Here is a 16,100-nt window from a genome sequence, read left to right as displayed (position 1 = left end):
ATTTAGGAAATACATTTCATAAGGCCCAAGCTGCCATAGTGACTGATTCCTCAGATGGATCTGGGCAAAGCAAATAGAAAACCTTCTGAAAAAAGATTCACCATTCTGGATACTATTAAGAACATTTATAATTCATGGGAGAAAGTCAAAATTTCAATTTTAGCAAGAATTTGGAAGAAGTTGATTCTAACTCTCATGAATGACTCTGAGTGGTTCAAGATTTCAGTGAAGAAAGTAACTGCATACATGGTAGAAATAGAAAAAGAACTAGAACTAGAAGTAGAGCCTAAAGATGTGACTGCCTGCTGCCCTCTCATGATCAAACTTGAATAGATGAGGAGTTGCTGCTTTTTATGGATGAGCAAAGAAAGTGGTTTCATGAGATGGAATCTACCCTAAAGATGAAAATGTTGAAATGACAAGAAAGGAATTAGAATATTACATAATCTTAATTGATTAAGAATTAGCTGGGTTTGAGAGTACTGACTATAATTTGGAAAGAAGTTCTACCGTGGGTAAAATGCTATCAAACAGCACTGAACGTTACAGAGAAATCTTTTGTGAAAGGAAGAGTTGATTGACACAGAAAACTTTGTTGTTGGTCGGGCGTGGTGGCTCATGCCTGTAATCCTAGCACTCTGGGAGGCCGAGGCAGGCAGATTGCTTGAGGTCAGGAGTTCGAAACCAGCCTGAGCAAGAGCGAGACCCCATCTCTACTATAAATAGAAAGAAATTAATTGGCCAACTAATATATATAGAAAAAATTAGCCGGGCATGGTGGCGCATGCCTATAGTCCCAGCTACTCGGGAGGCTGAGGCAGCAGGATTGCTTGAGCCCAGGAGTTTGAGGTTGCTGTGAACTAAGATGACACCAACGCACTCACTCTAGCCTGGGCAACAAAATGAGACTCTGTCTCAAAAAAACCAAAAAAAAAAAAAAAACCAAAAAAACTTTGTTGTTGTTTTATATTAAGAAATTGCCACAGCAACCCTAACCTTCAGCAACTACCAACCTGATTAGTCAGCAGCCATCAACATTGAGGCAAGACATTCCACCAGCAAAAAGATTATCACTTGCTGAAGGCTCAGGATCATCAGCAATTTTTTGCAATAACGTATTTTAAAATAAGGTATGTACTTGTTTATTTTAGCCATAACGCTATTATTCACTTAACAGACTACAGTATATTGTAAATGTAACTTTTATATGCGCCAGGAAAGCAAAAATCTGTGTGACTTGCTTCACTGAGATAGTCACTTTATTGCAATGGTCTGGTACCGAACCTGTAATATCTCAGAGGTATGCTTAAACACAGAAAAATAAACAACATTTAAAAATTATGGAGCTTTGAACTTCCTTAGGATGTTTATTTCAATGCCTAGAACCAAAGTAACTTACTTAAGGTCACAAAGTTGAGGCAGTAGTATACATTTGTATACACATACAAAGATTTTGAAAGTAGCTATAATAATCTATTAAGAGGATATGCTTTTGTAATTTCTAAAATGTTTATCACAAATTTGTATTACTTTGATAATTAAGAGAAACAAGAATTTCAGAAGTATAGAATCTACAACTTTTTAACTTGAATTCAGTAATGTAAAGCCAGTAATGACTAAATGCACTCTTACTTGAATGGCATAAGCAGCTGAATCTTGAGCTCGGCTGTTATCTGCATATGCAAGGTAAGCTCTTGTCAGCTCCATTAATAATCCATAGGCAAAGCTTGAATCTTCTACTCCAGTCTCAATAAAAAAAATTCAAGGATAACTGATATAAATTTTCTTAAGGTATACTGTTTTTTCTGTGGTGAATTTAACTTAGTTGTCTAAGTGAATTTAACTTAGAAAAAGGAAAGGACAGTGAGGTTCAAACTAAGTTTGGTATCAAGGCTAAAATATAATCTGTAGCTAAGAAGCCAAAATCTAAAGCTTTTTATGCTATTTCTAAAGTATATTAGAATACAACTTTTGCATAACCTTGACAATTTGCATTTTTTATTTTTAATTCTTGAAAAAGCAAATTGTATATAGCATTTCCTAAATTGCATTCTGTAGAGCCTAAGAGTCACTTGAGAAACCCTTAGATATAATTTTAATATACACTTATAAACTCTTGGATATGTACTCTTGGAGATTCACAGTGTACAATGATACATTAAAAGTTCTGTTTAATTTTGATCTATATGGATTTCCCAAACTCATCTGACTATAAAATCTTTTTTATACACATACTATTGTAATAACCTGGGAAACTACTTTCCCATGAAAGCACTAGCAATAGTGTTTAAACCGTAATATTTAAATAATTAATTAGGCTTTAAATATTGTCATAATTATTTAGGAAATTTATGCACAAAAATACAACATACTAGATTGGGCTCCAACTTTATTGCTTTTGGCTAACAGTTTCTGCAATAGCAGTAAGAAATAAACTCAGAAGTTACCTAAATTGTCTGGTTTAGATAAAGTTATCATTAAAGATACACCAAATACTTCTTTGTAAGTGGACTATATAAGCCTCAATAGAACAGAGAACTCTCTTTGTCATTTCAAATTACCATTACTTACCACAAATGTAAAATCTTTTCCTTGGGTTTCAGTTGTTGAAAAATCTAATCGACCTGGATCTATTGCCCCCAGTTCCCCTAAACATTCCCCACAGAGTAGTCGAGCTTGAGAGTTTGCATCTTGGCAACCTTTCAAAAGCACTGTCACCAACTGTGAGATAACAGGTTCTACTGTTTCACTATCTGTTGCATATTTTATCAGTTTTTCCTAAAATAAAAGTAGAAAGAAAATTTATATGTAACTTCTACAAACTTCTAGTATATTTTCCTAAACTATAAAGCTTAAACATATTAAGAAATATCTAACATAAATATTGACAAAATTAAATTCCTGTACCTATAATCTTTTCAGGTAGTTTTTGATAAGTTCACATAATAGTTCACAATATGTTGTGTACAATTAGAACCATTAAGTGTGTTTGAAAGTCTTAATCATTAGTCCATTAAACAAATAGCTACTGTGCATTATTACATCGGTATACAAAAATGAGTAGACAAAGTCTTATCCCAAGTTCACAGTGTACTGGGAAAACACATATGTAAACAAATAATTAAAATATCATATGGTATATACAATAACAAATATATTTATAAGTTAAAGAACCAATGAAGAAGGCCGGGCGCTGTGGCTCACGCCTGTAATCCTAGCTCTTGGGAGGCCGAGGCGGGCGGATTGCTCAAGGTCAGGAGTTCAAAACCAGCCTGAGCAAGAGCGAGACCCCGTCTCTACTATAAATAGAAAGAAATTAATTGGCCAACTGATATATATATAAAAAATTAGCCGGGCATGGTGGCGCATGCCTGTAGTCCCAGCTACCCGGGAGGCTGAGGCAGAAGGATCACTCGAGCCCAGGAGTTTGAGGTTGCTGTGAGCTAGGCTGACGCCACGGCACTCACTCTAGCCTGGGCAACAAAGCGAGACTCTGTCTCAAAAAAAAAAAAAAAAAAAGAACCAATGAAGATGATCAAAAAGAACTGGGTAACTTTTCAAGGACAATAGATAGTAAATAAGTCAAGGAGGAACAACTATTAGTTAAAACAAGAAGATTTAAAAGTAAATAATAAAGAAGGAGAAAAAGATATGGAAAATGGTTCTGTGGAGATGGAAAAAAAAGACATAGGAAGAAAGAGGTAGCCTAATGAAAAATATGCTGATCTTTTTTCATTGATCTCATGATGCTGTAATGAATAAAATGTTAAGAAGAGATAATTCTCAAGCCAGTGAAGCTTTAGATATTGTACTTGTGTGATCAATTTATTAATAGAACCACTTCATTTATATTATTTTCTTTCTAGAAAAAAAGTAAAGCATATATAAGCATCTCAAACTCTATGTTAGAACTGTGATCAATAATATAAATTTTTTTTTTTTTTTTTTTTTTTTTTTGAGACAGAGTCTCACTTTGTTGCCCAGGCTAGAGTGAGTGCCGTGGCGTCAGCCTGGCTCACAGCAACCTCAATCTCCGGGGCTCAGCGATCCTCCTGCCTCAGCCTCCCGAGTAGCTGGGACTACAGGCATGCGCCACCATGCCCGGCTAATTTTTTGTATATATATTTTTAGTTGGTCAATTAATTTATTTCTATTTTTGGTAGAGACGGGGTCTCGCTCAGGCTGGTTTCGAACTCCTGACCTTGAGCAATCCGCCCGCCTCGGCCTCCCAAAGTGCTAGGATTACAGGCGTGAGCCACCGCGCCCGGCCTAATAATATAAATTAGAGAAATATATTTCAAAAGAAAACCAAAAAGATATTTAATCTCATCCAGAATCTTCAACAGACAATTTCTTAAATAACAATACAGGTTAATTCAGCCATAAAGACCTAAAAAAAAGCCGAATTGTGTTGCGTTCAGGATCACCTGAAACCAGGAGTTCAAGGGTGCAGTGAGCTATGCTCGCACCACTGCACTCCAGCCTTGGCAGCAGAGTAAGACCCTGTCTTAAACAAACAAACAAAATTTAAATTAAGCAAAAGTAACAATTCTGTTCCTGAGTCATATATTTCAAGTGCTCAAGTGCTCAAGTAGCTAATGGCTACTGTTGGACAATACAGATATAGAATATTTTCATTCTCACAGAAAGTTCCTTTTGACAGTGCTGTTTTGGAGCTTAATTCAATTGTCTGTAACTTTGATTTTCCTTTGATGTAATCTATTTCATTCTCTCTTTAGTCCCAGGTGTTTTGGGCTGGTATTTGCTGGGGTATGGCTTGGAAGACATGTGTCTCTGGATTCTTCTTCTTCTTTTCGTATTTCCCCATGGATCCTCCAAGCCTTCTTGCCTTTAGTTTTTTCCTTACTAACCTACAGTAAATTTGTTCAGCTAGATATAAATGCTAAACTAAATTAATTCTTACTTTAAAGAATCCTATAATAATATATGGCCATTATATCTTAATCAGTCTACTCAATCTGACCTTTAAGACTCCTACAAATACACTTTCCTTCTTATCCTACCTAGGTAATCTATTAGTATTGGGGCTTTATCTTCAAGGAACCCTTGTTGGGCAATTACCAGATGCAATTTATCTTTTGTGACCCAGGTGGCAAAAATGGGGCAGCTGTGGCTTGTCCCTAAGAGGTGAGAAATCTTGAGTTCTCAGATTCTGTCACTTACACTTAGGAAATGATGACAGAGATGACATTTCCTTGTGTTAGATCATGACCATGCCATATGCTTGGAAATAACCTAAACTAGAAAACCGTTATGCCAAGAGGAGAGAACTTTTGTTATTCACAAATCTCTACATTAAATTTAAAAGATAGAAGCCCTTTAAGTTATCTGGAACCCAGGTCAAGGTTTTGGGAAAGGGGCAAGAACAGGGTAGTTTCTTACAGTTTAGAGTAGGAATTGAGGCTATATATAACATTGATAATGTAGATCCATAGTCAGGAAGACAATAAACCTAAACTGGAGGGGATTCAAGGCTCCTCACATGTGGTAGAATCACCTCTACACTGCCTGCTACCCACACTGGTTATACAAGTTCACTGCCCCAGAAACCATGTGCTTATTATCATCACATATATCTTTTGTCCTAAGTGCTTGTTCTATCATGAAAAGAAACATAACCCAGTTTTTGTTGTTGTTGTTTTTTTGTGAGACAGAGTCTCACTCTCTTGCCTGGGCTAGAGTGCTGTGGCGTCAGCTTGGCTCACAGCAACCTCAAATTCCTGGGCTCAAGTGATCCTCCTGCCTCAGCCTCCCAGATAGCTGGGACTACAGGCATGCACCACTGTGCCCAGCTAATTTTTTCTATTTTTAGTTGTTTGGCTAATTTCTTTCTATTTATAGTAGAGACGGGGCCTTGCTCTTGGTCTCAAACTCCTGAGCTCAAGCAATCCTCCCACCTCGGCCTCTCAGAGTGCTAGAATTATAGGCATGAGCCACCTCACCCAGCCCAGAAACATAACCCAGTTTTGTAACCCAATAACTCATAGGGTCTTAGGCTCTCACATCTTACCATATGGGTTCTTGGTATACAAAAATGAGTAACTCAATTACATTTTTTACAATATACACATATATAGGGGTCTGACATTTTAAATACCAGTTTTCACTATTATCAAGTTTAGGGATAATCTTCATTATGTTACCAAAGAAAAGAATAATGTTCACTGGCCCCTTGAAAAAGTAAAGTTAAAAATTTAGCTTTATTAAAAGTAACAGAGTTAATTCAGTCAAAATGTACAATACTAAAATTGCTGACATTTTATATAACAGATATCTACAGGAGATATGCAAGAAGACTTAATAAACTGCTGTTATACAAACATATACGTTGTCATTTAGGGAGATGTGGTAACCTAAAATATAACCTTCAAATCATGACTCTTCAAAAATAACAAAAATTGCAAATCCTTGAGATTCAGGCTCAAAGGACATCTCATGGATTACTAATTCTCAATCAGATTTGATAATCTAGGTAAAATAACAATGACTTCTTTCATTGAATCTACTAAATCTAAACAAAAATACCAATCTGTTATCTTTTCTTTAAACCTCCAAACCTTCTTTTCTATAGTTTTCTACTTTTATCAGCTTAACATACCTGATTTTTATACAAGGTTTCCTTCAAGCTTGTAAGAGCATGAATACGAACATCTACATTTTCATGTTGAATCGCCTTCATAGATAGCTGAAGAGTTGTTTGAAGATCAGTACTTTCAGAGGTCTCCTACAAAAAGAGCACAGAAAGACATTCCTTGTTAACAACAATTTCCAAAAGGCCTGAATTCCCTAAGTAATTGCCACTAATTAAACTATACTCCAATAAAATCAGTTTAAAAAAATAATAAAATTTCCATCACTTCCTTTGTATAGTATGTCATTTTTAGTAATTCTCTGGGAAAAAGATTTCATTCTAAAATCTTCAGGCCTAGAGAAAAAATTTTATCCCAACTAAATAAGAATTTACTTATCTAAAATAAATGTTTCTTGACAAGAAGTATAAGTTTCCCTTAATTTACAGAGAGCTACTTAATTTTCTTGAACCAGGTCTATGGATTATGCAAGTAATTCACACCTTCTTTTCACTACCTAAGGTCAGGCATCCCACTTTCTGCCCTGAAATGCTATGCAATCACCATTAATACCTTCATAATTTCAGAGAGGTCACTAGACTTCAAGGTACTGGAACTACAGATTATTCTCCTTCTAAAGCTCAGGAATCAATTCAGATCTGACATTTCTATACCGTGGTTTATAGCACAATAAAGCTAAAATCATCCCACAGCTTTTCTTTTTTTCTCTCAGGGCATTCAGCTGTGGAAGCTTCTTCTTTGGAGACTGCAAGTAAGGATACATTGACCTGGGTAGTAAAGCACAAGAACTGTACTCTGCTCTGTGTTCTATCTAATACTATTAAATGTTTAATGTAAATGCTAAAACTTCTCACCAAAAGTCACAGATTCATGGTAGCATTAGTTACTCACCAGGAATTAGCTATCAGAATAGGATTATATTATCCCTAGATATGATTCTAAAGGATCTTTACTCGATGTATTAGAATTTGGGAAAAATTTTGTATCAGTGATCTTCTAAACCATATATAAAAAATTAAATACCTTTCTATATTCCTGGAGAACTGCTTTTATCTTTTTTAATTCTGGATGATCAGGTAAAAAATATATTTCATGAAGAAAATCTTGCACAGCATCCCTAATAGTTGGAATAAAAAGAATTATTTGACAAGAATATAGATACTAAAAAAATGAAAAGCAAAAATTGAAACTAATACTGACTTCCCAGCTGATTACTAACATGCAAGTATTCTCCCTAACATACCTAAGATGCTCAGGTAAATTAATAGTGGCAAATAACCAAGCCTAAGAAAATCACCCAATGATAGTCTGATTGGTGGCCCTCAATAAACCATGCTTCTCAGTATATACATCCATATATATAGTCCCTTCCCCTTCAATCTGAGATGGGTGTGTGACTTGTTTTAGAAAAACAGACTGTGGCAGAAGATATGCTGTGCTAGTGAGCAGGTAAATAAGTAGTACTCAAATCCTAACTTTGCAGAAGCAAAGGAACTATATAACAGTAAGTAAAAGAATAGAAAAACTGGCCGGGCGCGGTGGCTCACGCCTGTAATCCTAGCACTCTGGGAGGCCGAGGCGGGCGGATTGCTCAAGGTCAGGAGTTCAAAACCAGCCTGAGCGAGACCCCGTCTCTACCATAAAAATAGAAAGAAATTAATTGGCCAACTAATATATACATATAAAAATCAGCCGGGCATGGTGGCTTGTGCCTGTAGTCCCAGCTACTCGGGAGGCTGAGGCAGGAGGATCGCTTGAGCCCAGGAGTTTGAGGTTGCTGTGAGCTAGGCTGACGCCACGGCACTCACTCTAGCCTAGGCAAGAAAGCGAGACTCTGTCTCAAAAAAAAAAAAAAAAAAAAAAAAAAAAAAAAAAAAAAGAATAGAAAAACTTAAAAAAAAAAAAATATATATATATAGAAAGACATTCGAGGCTAAAAAGCAGCCTGAATCAAAAACACAGATGGAGAGGAGTAATGCATGCTGTGTCAATAGCAGTACACATTGGCTATAGCCTACTGCCTGTTTTGGAAAATCATGGGAAAAGATATTAAGAAAAAAGACATGGACAGATTTTGGAAAGCCTTGAATGTCAAGCTAAGCAATTGGAATTTATCAGTTTGGAAATGGTGAACCACAGAATGTCTCTTCATGCTGGAATGATACAGATAAAGAGATCATTTTAAAAGACTGTTATAGCAATAGTAGGAAAAAACATGATAAAAGTTTAAAGGAACAGTGGCTAGTTCAAAGGTTAATGCAATGAAGTAAAAAGTGTTTCAACTAAGGTAAGCTGCAGAAAGTAGGTGAATATCCCTCCTAACCATTCTCATGCTATTTAACTATCTGCCTTAATTTAAAAGAAAGCTTCACTCTTTCAGAATAAAAATAATTTTTAATTGATGACCTATTATTTAATGAGTTTTAAAAAATAATTATAATGGAAGTAATGCCATAAAAATAGCATCAATTTAATATGTAATTATGTGCCAATTACTTTTATTGATGAACTCTGAAATTTTAAAATGTGAACAGTCCCACATTACCAACAGTAATCCTAATACCTTGAGGTATAAAATACAATTAAAAAGTTGTTATTTTTGTTACCAATTTCAGTTACAATACCTGTTTTCAATTATGAGGTAGTGAAAGATAGCTGCAGTTTCTTTAGGCTGGATGTGTATAAGAGGTAACAAAGCTACTATTACATGACTGAGAAGGGAGCCTAGATAAGCGTGATCCAGGCAACGAACAAAGCAGTCCCAAGCTCTATGTGAAAAAATAAATAAAAATTAAGTTCTGTTATTTTTATTATTTGTAAAGCTCCATCAGTTAGTTATTAGTTGAAGAAACAAAGATACATATGAACAATAGATTACAGGCACCTTTAAAACTGGAATAAAGATCAGTACTATATATTCAAATAACGTTATCTCCAAATTATATCAAGTCAAAAAAGCAAGGTGATGAGATCCTGTTTCTACAAAACTTTAAAGACACATTATTTTGACTGTACATCTCTAAGAGGATACGTTTTAAGGACAAAAAGAACCTTCTAAGGAGTTTAAACTGCTTTCAACAGTCTTTCTGTTAGCAGTAATATTGAATTGTCATTTTTAAGTTGCATATATGTATAGACAGAAAGAAAAATTGAGTAAACATGTAATTATAAGTCATTAGGAACAAAGATTTAGAGCATAACTGAAATGTAAAACCAAAGAGTTAAGCCAAAACTATGTAATCTTTAATTTGAATTAAAAATATAAACTCATGATTTTTTTCTCTTTATAAAATAATACAAATTTTCTAGTAGCTCTATTCACTTAAGACTTAGAAGCAATGACAACTCAGTAGCAATAAGTAGGCCTAATGAGTGCCTAAATTGGGAATTAATCTGGGCTCAAAGGAATCAGAGCAGAGCTCCTTGAAGAAATCGCTGATTCTGGATCAGGGACAGGAAATGTACAAGATGACCCTAGGACATCTTGTCCCACCAGAAAACAGAGAATCTATAAAAGATTAATGGGGCCATGTCAAATGTCACAGGCAGTAGCTTAAAGGAATTTCTACTGGCTTAAGATGGAACCCCTGTAATATGCTGAAATAAAAAAGAAAAAAAATTTTCAGCAATCAAAAGAATAGGGATTTTTTTTTCTTTTCTTTTTCTTCATAGTGGGATATTGTTTCAAAAAAATAGTGATTTTAAAGGATTAAAATTCACCAAATTTATAAAAATCCATGTGATCAAATGGTACAAAAAAATTTTACCAGAGGTGTCTGGGGCACAAATCTATACTCTGAAAATTGATAATTGAAAGGAAATATTTAAGTTATTTATCCTGGCTATAGTTGTACAAATTGCTTTTCCTATATGAACTATGTTTCAGGGTAGCCATTTTTTTTTCTTTTTTAGAGACATGGTCTCACTACATTGCCCAGGCTGGCCTCAAACTCCTGGGCTCAAGCAATGCTCCCACCTCAGCTTCCTGAGTAGCTGGGACTATAGGCATGTGTCACCATGCCTGGCTAGTCATATTTTTTATGAGGAAGTTTATATTGTTTTAAGAAGAATCCCACCTAGTAAATACAAAAGGAATAAAATTAGAAAATCACTATTTTATCACATTTGATGAAATAATGGACTTAGGCAATGATCATTAATTAATGTTAAAGCCCTTAGATGAAAGATTAATGGGAACTTTATAACAGAAGGATTTGAGTTGATAAAATCTAAACCTACTAATTAGTCCTACCATAACTAAAAGTGGACAACTAGATAAGCCTCACCTATGAAGTATTTTTCCATAACAAATTGAACCTCAATCTAATCAAGTTTCTGTATCTATCTACCAGTTTATATGGAAAAACAGAAAGGGGAAAATAGGTAGAAGGAAAAGTTAAATCAGCTAACAACCAAATCCTGTATCCCCAAATCTTAACAACCTGAAAGAAAGAAAATATGTGTGAAGAGGGGATTTAAGGTGAGAGGCTGTTTATAAGAGATACTTAGGGGGCCAAACAACCCCTTAAGTTTGTCAATGTGTGATATATACACTTTGTTTAGATTGTGATTAAAGCAAACCAACATCTTTGAGAAAAAGCATCCTTGAAGGAAATTCGAATATGGATTGAGCTTTAGATGATAGTAGATTAGATGCTAAGTATAATAATTCATGATGATTATTTTTTTAAATGCCCTTACTCATTATATATATCTGAAGTATTTACAAATACAGTGATTCCAGGATTTTCTTTAAAATACTCCAACTAACAATAAAATAAGTAGAGATGAATAAATTAAATAAGACTAGCAATGTTGACAATCGCCAAGGTTGAGAAATAGGTATGTAGGGTCATTAGGAATTTTCCTATTTCCCAGATTGTTAAAATATTTCTACAGTAAAATGTTTTTTAAAAAGTAAATATGTTCTCCTTTTCTACCTTAATTTACAATTTGAATTCAATTTTCCTTAAAGAGATAAGAACTCACTCAAGTTAAGTGTTACTGGGGAATGTAAAAAAATTAATGAACTCAGGGAGTCATTTACCTGCAACATAATTCAGGAAAATCATCCTTGAATCGAAGGCCAGTTCTCAGTGTGGTCATCATCTTCACTCTCACAGAACTGACATGTTTGGGTCCCATTAACTTCATCAAAGACATCAAACTGTTCAAGGCCTAGAAAGTTAAGTAGTGCTTTTTTACAAAGTCTATAAACAAGTTTCCAGAAGCAGATGAGCCCTAAGGACAAGTGCTTCGTATCCAAGTCTCAGGGTGTCATCTATTCTCAAATAACACTAAAGGTCTAGTGCTTGCTTCAGCAGCACATATACTAAAATTGGAACAATACAGAGAAGATTAGCATGGCCCCTACGCAAGGATGACATGCAAATTCATGAAGCGTTCCATATTTTTTTAAAAAGAATTATAAATTTTAATTAAAAAATATATATTTAAAAAAAACACTAAAGGTCTAATAAATGTTGGCCAGTTCATTTGTCCAACTTATTATGTGAGAACCATGAATTTAAAAAATACAAATTGCAATCTGATTGTTTTTATTTTTTTTTCCCTTGAAGGTGATGTGTTATTTTGGTCCAGTGGCCCTCCAGAACAGTAAATTTTCAAATTTATTAAGGATATAATGCATACTGTTCAATTTTCTTCATATCTATCCCAAACTGCTATACAGCACATATATAAACCAAACTGAATCAAAATCACTTGAGTTTGAAAGACTTGTAAAAATTTTTGAAGTAAATGGAATACTTCACAGTGACCAACAGTTAAGTAAATTTTTGTCTTAATGATACTAAATTCAAGTTGTCCTTAATTTAGTAAAACAAGGAACGAGACCTGTATCAACAGCTCCAGGTTCGAATGAAAAGCTTAAGAAATTTTCTGGTCAACCTTAAGTATGTGCCAAAACACACGAGCTTTTTATGGTTTACAACACAAACTCCACTTTTCTTAGATTCAAGGTCATTTTCTCACTTATGATAACAATTGCAATAACAATAAGAAAGAAACCATGTAGATAGAATAGTAATTATTTAGAGGGTTAAATTTACTACTTGACACAAAAGAAAAGTTGCTGAAATTTTTTTTTTTTTTGAAACAGAGTCTCACTCTGTTACCTGGGCTAGAGTGCCATGGCATCAGCCTAGCTCACAGCAATCTCAAACTCCTGGGCTCAGGCAATCCTTCTGCTTCAGCCTCCATAGTAGCTGGGACTACAGGCACATGCCACCGTGCCCAGCAAATTTTTTCTATATATTTTTAGTTGGCCAATTGATTTCTTTCTATTTATAGTAGAGACGGGGTCTTGGTCTTGCTCAGGCTGGTTTCGAACTCCTGACCTTTAGCGATCCTCCCACCTTGGCCTCCCAGAGTGCTAGGATTACAGGCGTGAGGCACCGCGCCCGGCCAAAAAGGGAAATTTTATCAATATCGAAAAATTTTATTATAATCTACAGGACAAAAATTTCCAACAGTGACCAACTGTAATAGTAGTTATAATGAAACTTCATTGTGCTACACGCACTTAAACATAAACTGACAAATACTGATGTTGCCGTACTTTATAAAAAACTACCATTTTTGCTGTTCAAAACACCTGGGGCTATGACCCATATCAGACCAATTTGAAGCAATGAGATTCAATTATGCAACTTTTGTTTGAGCTGTAAATGATTACTGGTGTCTTTCTTCCATTGGACTAGATGTTGTGATGATGTGAGCCTGAAGTCATTAAAGTCATTACCTAGCACTTAAGTAGAAGAGCCAACTCAGGTGAATATGAGCTAAAAGACTGCCTATGAGAACATTTTTTAGTCCAAAATCAAGTTATGCCCAAAGTTAAGTTATCCTTACTCTTTTAGTCACACTGTCAAGTTCCTTTGGGTTTTTCTATCACTCATAAACAAAAGAACTATAAGTGATACAATTCCAATTTTTTTTTTTTTATATAGACCTTGGAGAATGAAACAATTCCAATTTTTTGTCTCCCAAAAGTTTATACAAGTTGTTCAGCAATATAGAATGTCATATGTTTAGTTATTTCTCATCTTTGAATGATTGTAGCTAGAAGCAGAAATCATATCTCCTGCATATTCTATATGAATTCCATTCTAGCACTTTGGAACTCAACTGTAACTACTTACCATTTTCTTATCTTCAATGCCAACACTGGAGCTCAGTAACTGCATGTTAAAAAAGGCCAAAATGCCCAACAACTTGGGTTGTAAATAATCAGCCTAAAAATAAAAATCAATATTATATGTTTTATACAGATCAAATTTCTTAAATTGACAATTTAGTTAGTTAAATAATGTCATTTATATTTTACCTAACTAGATTAGAATATTAGAAATAAACATTTGGTAAATTAAGTTTCTGCAAAAGAATATATTTTCACATCTAGTATTTAAAGAAGTTAATGAAACTGATTTATAATCACCATGACAAAATATGATTAAACAGTACAGTACAATGAGAAAATCATGAGCTTCTGAATCATGGAGTGAGCTGGGATGGCATCCTTAGGACCTGATTCACATCAGGATCCACAGTGAAGAGGAAAAGAAGGGAGAGGACAATAGACAAAGACTGTCCTTATTCTTATAGCATTTAGAACTAAGCTGGAAAAAAGTACTTGATTACAGAAAAGGTACCCTCCCACAAAAGGTCTGACACAGGAGTCAATACCCCCTGAGGTAATAGCAGCAAAGAAGTACAAGATCAAGGGCATCAACAACTGCAGTCTAGATATCACCATCCATGAAACTTTGGGTATTCTGAAGTGAATATAGTTCATTCTTTCTTAAGAGAGGGTCCTAGAGAGGGCCTGGGCATTAAGTCAGCCAAACCTGGGTCTCAATAACAATTTTGACACTTCCTAGTTCGTGATCGTAAATAAGTTATTTAACTCCTCTGAATCTGTAAAATGGGAACAATGAAAGCACCTACCGTACAAACTTATTGTAAAGATTAAATAAGATAGGCCAATGCCCCAGTGGAGACACTGAGGTCAACATCAGATTTGAAATATTTAAAGTGGATACAAAACTATATCAGCAATGCTGACTATTAAATGTGTTATTGTAGGCGATGGTGCTGTTGGTAAAACATGTCTCCTGATATCCTATATAACAAACAAATTTCCATCCAAATATGTACAGACTGTTTTTGACAACTATGCAGTCACAGCTATGATTGATGGAGAACCATATACTCTTGGTCTTTTTGACACTGCAGGGCAAGAGGATTATGACAGATTACAACCACTGAGTTATCCACAAACGGATGTATATCTAGTCTGTTTTTCAGTGGTCTCTCCATCTTCAATTGAAAATGTCAAAGAAAAGTGGATGCCTGAGATAACCACTGTCCAAAGACTCCTTCCCCACTTATTGAGACCCGAATTGATCTCAGAGATGACCCCTCTGCCAAGAATAAACAGAAGCCCATCACTCCAGAGACTGCTGAAAAGCTGGCCTGTGACCTGAAGGCTGTTAAGTATGTGGAGTGTTCTGCATCCACACAGAAAGGCCTAAGAAAGTATTTGATTAAGCAATATTGGTTGTCCTGGAGTCTCCAGAACCGAAGAAGAACCGTAGATGTGTGCTGCTATGAACATCTCTCCAGAGCCCTTTTATCACAACTGGTATTGACATAATACTAAAAGCAATGTTTAAGTCAAACTGAAGATTAAAAATTAAAATTCATTTTGGCAATAATGACAAATGCCCTATATCTACCCACATGTACTCATGTGAGACAAAGCCCATAGGTATGACCCTGTTTCCCCTAATACTAGTTAATTTTGAACAACTGTGTATTATCAGAAAAGTGATCAGTACTAGTTTATGTTTTGTTGTTTAAAACAATGTTTTTTTTAAAAGCAAGGCATGCTTGTGATGACTCTGTAACAGATTAATTCAAATTGTTGAAGCTGCTCTCTGGTTTCTACTCTGGAAAGTAATCTGGGACATCTTAGTGTTGTTTTTTTTCCTCCTCTGTTTTTGGGGATGTGTGTGTGTGGTTTGTTTTTTAGTCTTCTTTTTAAAATTAATTAACCAGTAGATAGCCCTTAAGGGGAGGAGGACAGATTGGTTCCACATTCCACTTCCTAGACCTAGTTTAGAAAACACATTGCCCATCTGGTGCTTTTAGGAGTATAGTATATGCCTCATTTAATAAAAAAATTTCTTTTTGAAAGTTCCCCTTTTTTCCACTCTTGAGTAGATCCACTATTTGATGAAACTCATGAAAGTAGAACTGATAAAGTTTAGTTTGCTGTGCCAAGGAAGGGATAGTTCAGGGGTGGGAAGGGTGAGGGGAGAGCTACAGAAATGTTCTAATATACGTAGAGTTTAAAAGCAGTGGAGAAAAATAACCTTCAACATTTTTATTCAGTGAAAAAATAAAATCTTCCAAAACCATTTAAAAATCTACATTTTCAATGCTAATATATGTTGTTAATGCCTT

The 16,100-nt window shown here is 35.0% G+C and overlaps 1 protein-coding gene, 1 non-coding gene and 1 pseudogene across 4 annotated transcripts in view; 2 read left to right on the top strand and 1 right to left on the bottom strand.

Annotated features, from left to right (window-relative positions):
* Positions 1-16,100, bottom strand: part of ATR (ATR checkpoint kinase) — a 103,255-nt gene that overhangs the window by 55,147 nt on the left and 32,008 nt on the right. For all 3 annotated transcript variants that reach the window (XM_012762368.3, XM_012762370.2, XM_076004934.1), the window contains 7 exons: positions 13,775-13,867; positions 11,659-11,789; positions 9,236-9,379; positions 7,635-7,728; positions 6,620-6,745; positions 2,572-2,778; positions 1,633-1,746 (listed from right to left, as the gene is read on the bottom strand). In XM_012762368.3, coding sequence (XP_012617822.2) covers positions 1,633-1,746; positions 2,572-2,778; positions 6,620-6,745; positions 7,635-7,728; positions 9,236-9,379; positions 11,659-11,789; positions 13,775-13,867 — 909 coding nt within the window. The remainder of the gene's footprint in view (positions 1-1,632; positions 1,747-2,571; positions 2,779-6,619; positions 6,746-7,634; positions 7,729-9,235; positions 9,380-11,658; positions 11,790-13,774; positions 13,868-16,100) is intronic.
* On the top strand, positions 11,920-12,026 carry LOC142874907 (U6 spliceosomal RNA). The gene has a single exon (XR_012922488.1). It is a non-coding gene; the product is annotated as a U6 spliceosomal RNA (small nuclear RNA).
* LOC105870063 (cell division control protein 42 homolog pseudogene) lies at positions 14,690-15,245 on the top strand (annotated as a pseudogene).

This window comes from Microcebus murinus, chromosome 1 (assembly GCF_040939455.1).
Source record: "Microcebus murinus isolate Inina chromosome 1, M.murinus_Inina_mat1.0, whole genome shotgun sequence".
In the NCBI taxonomy this organism is placed as follows: Eukaryota; Metazoa; Chordata; class Mammalia; order Primates; family Cheirogaleidae; genus Microcebus; species Microcebus murinus.
This window is presented reverse-complemented; position numbering and strand designations above follow the sequence as displayed.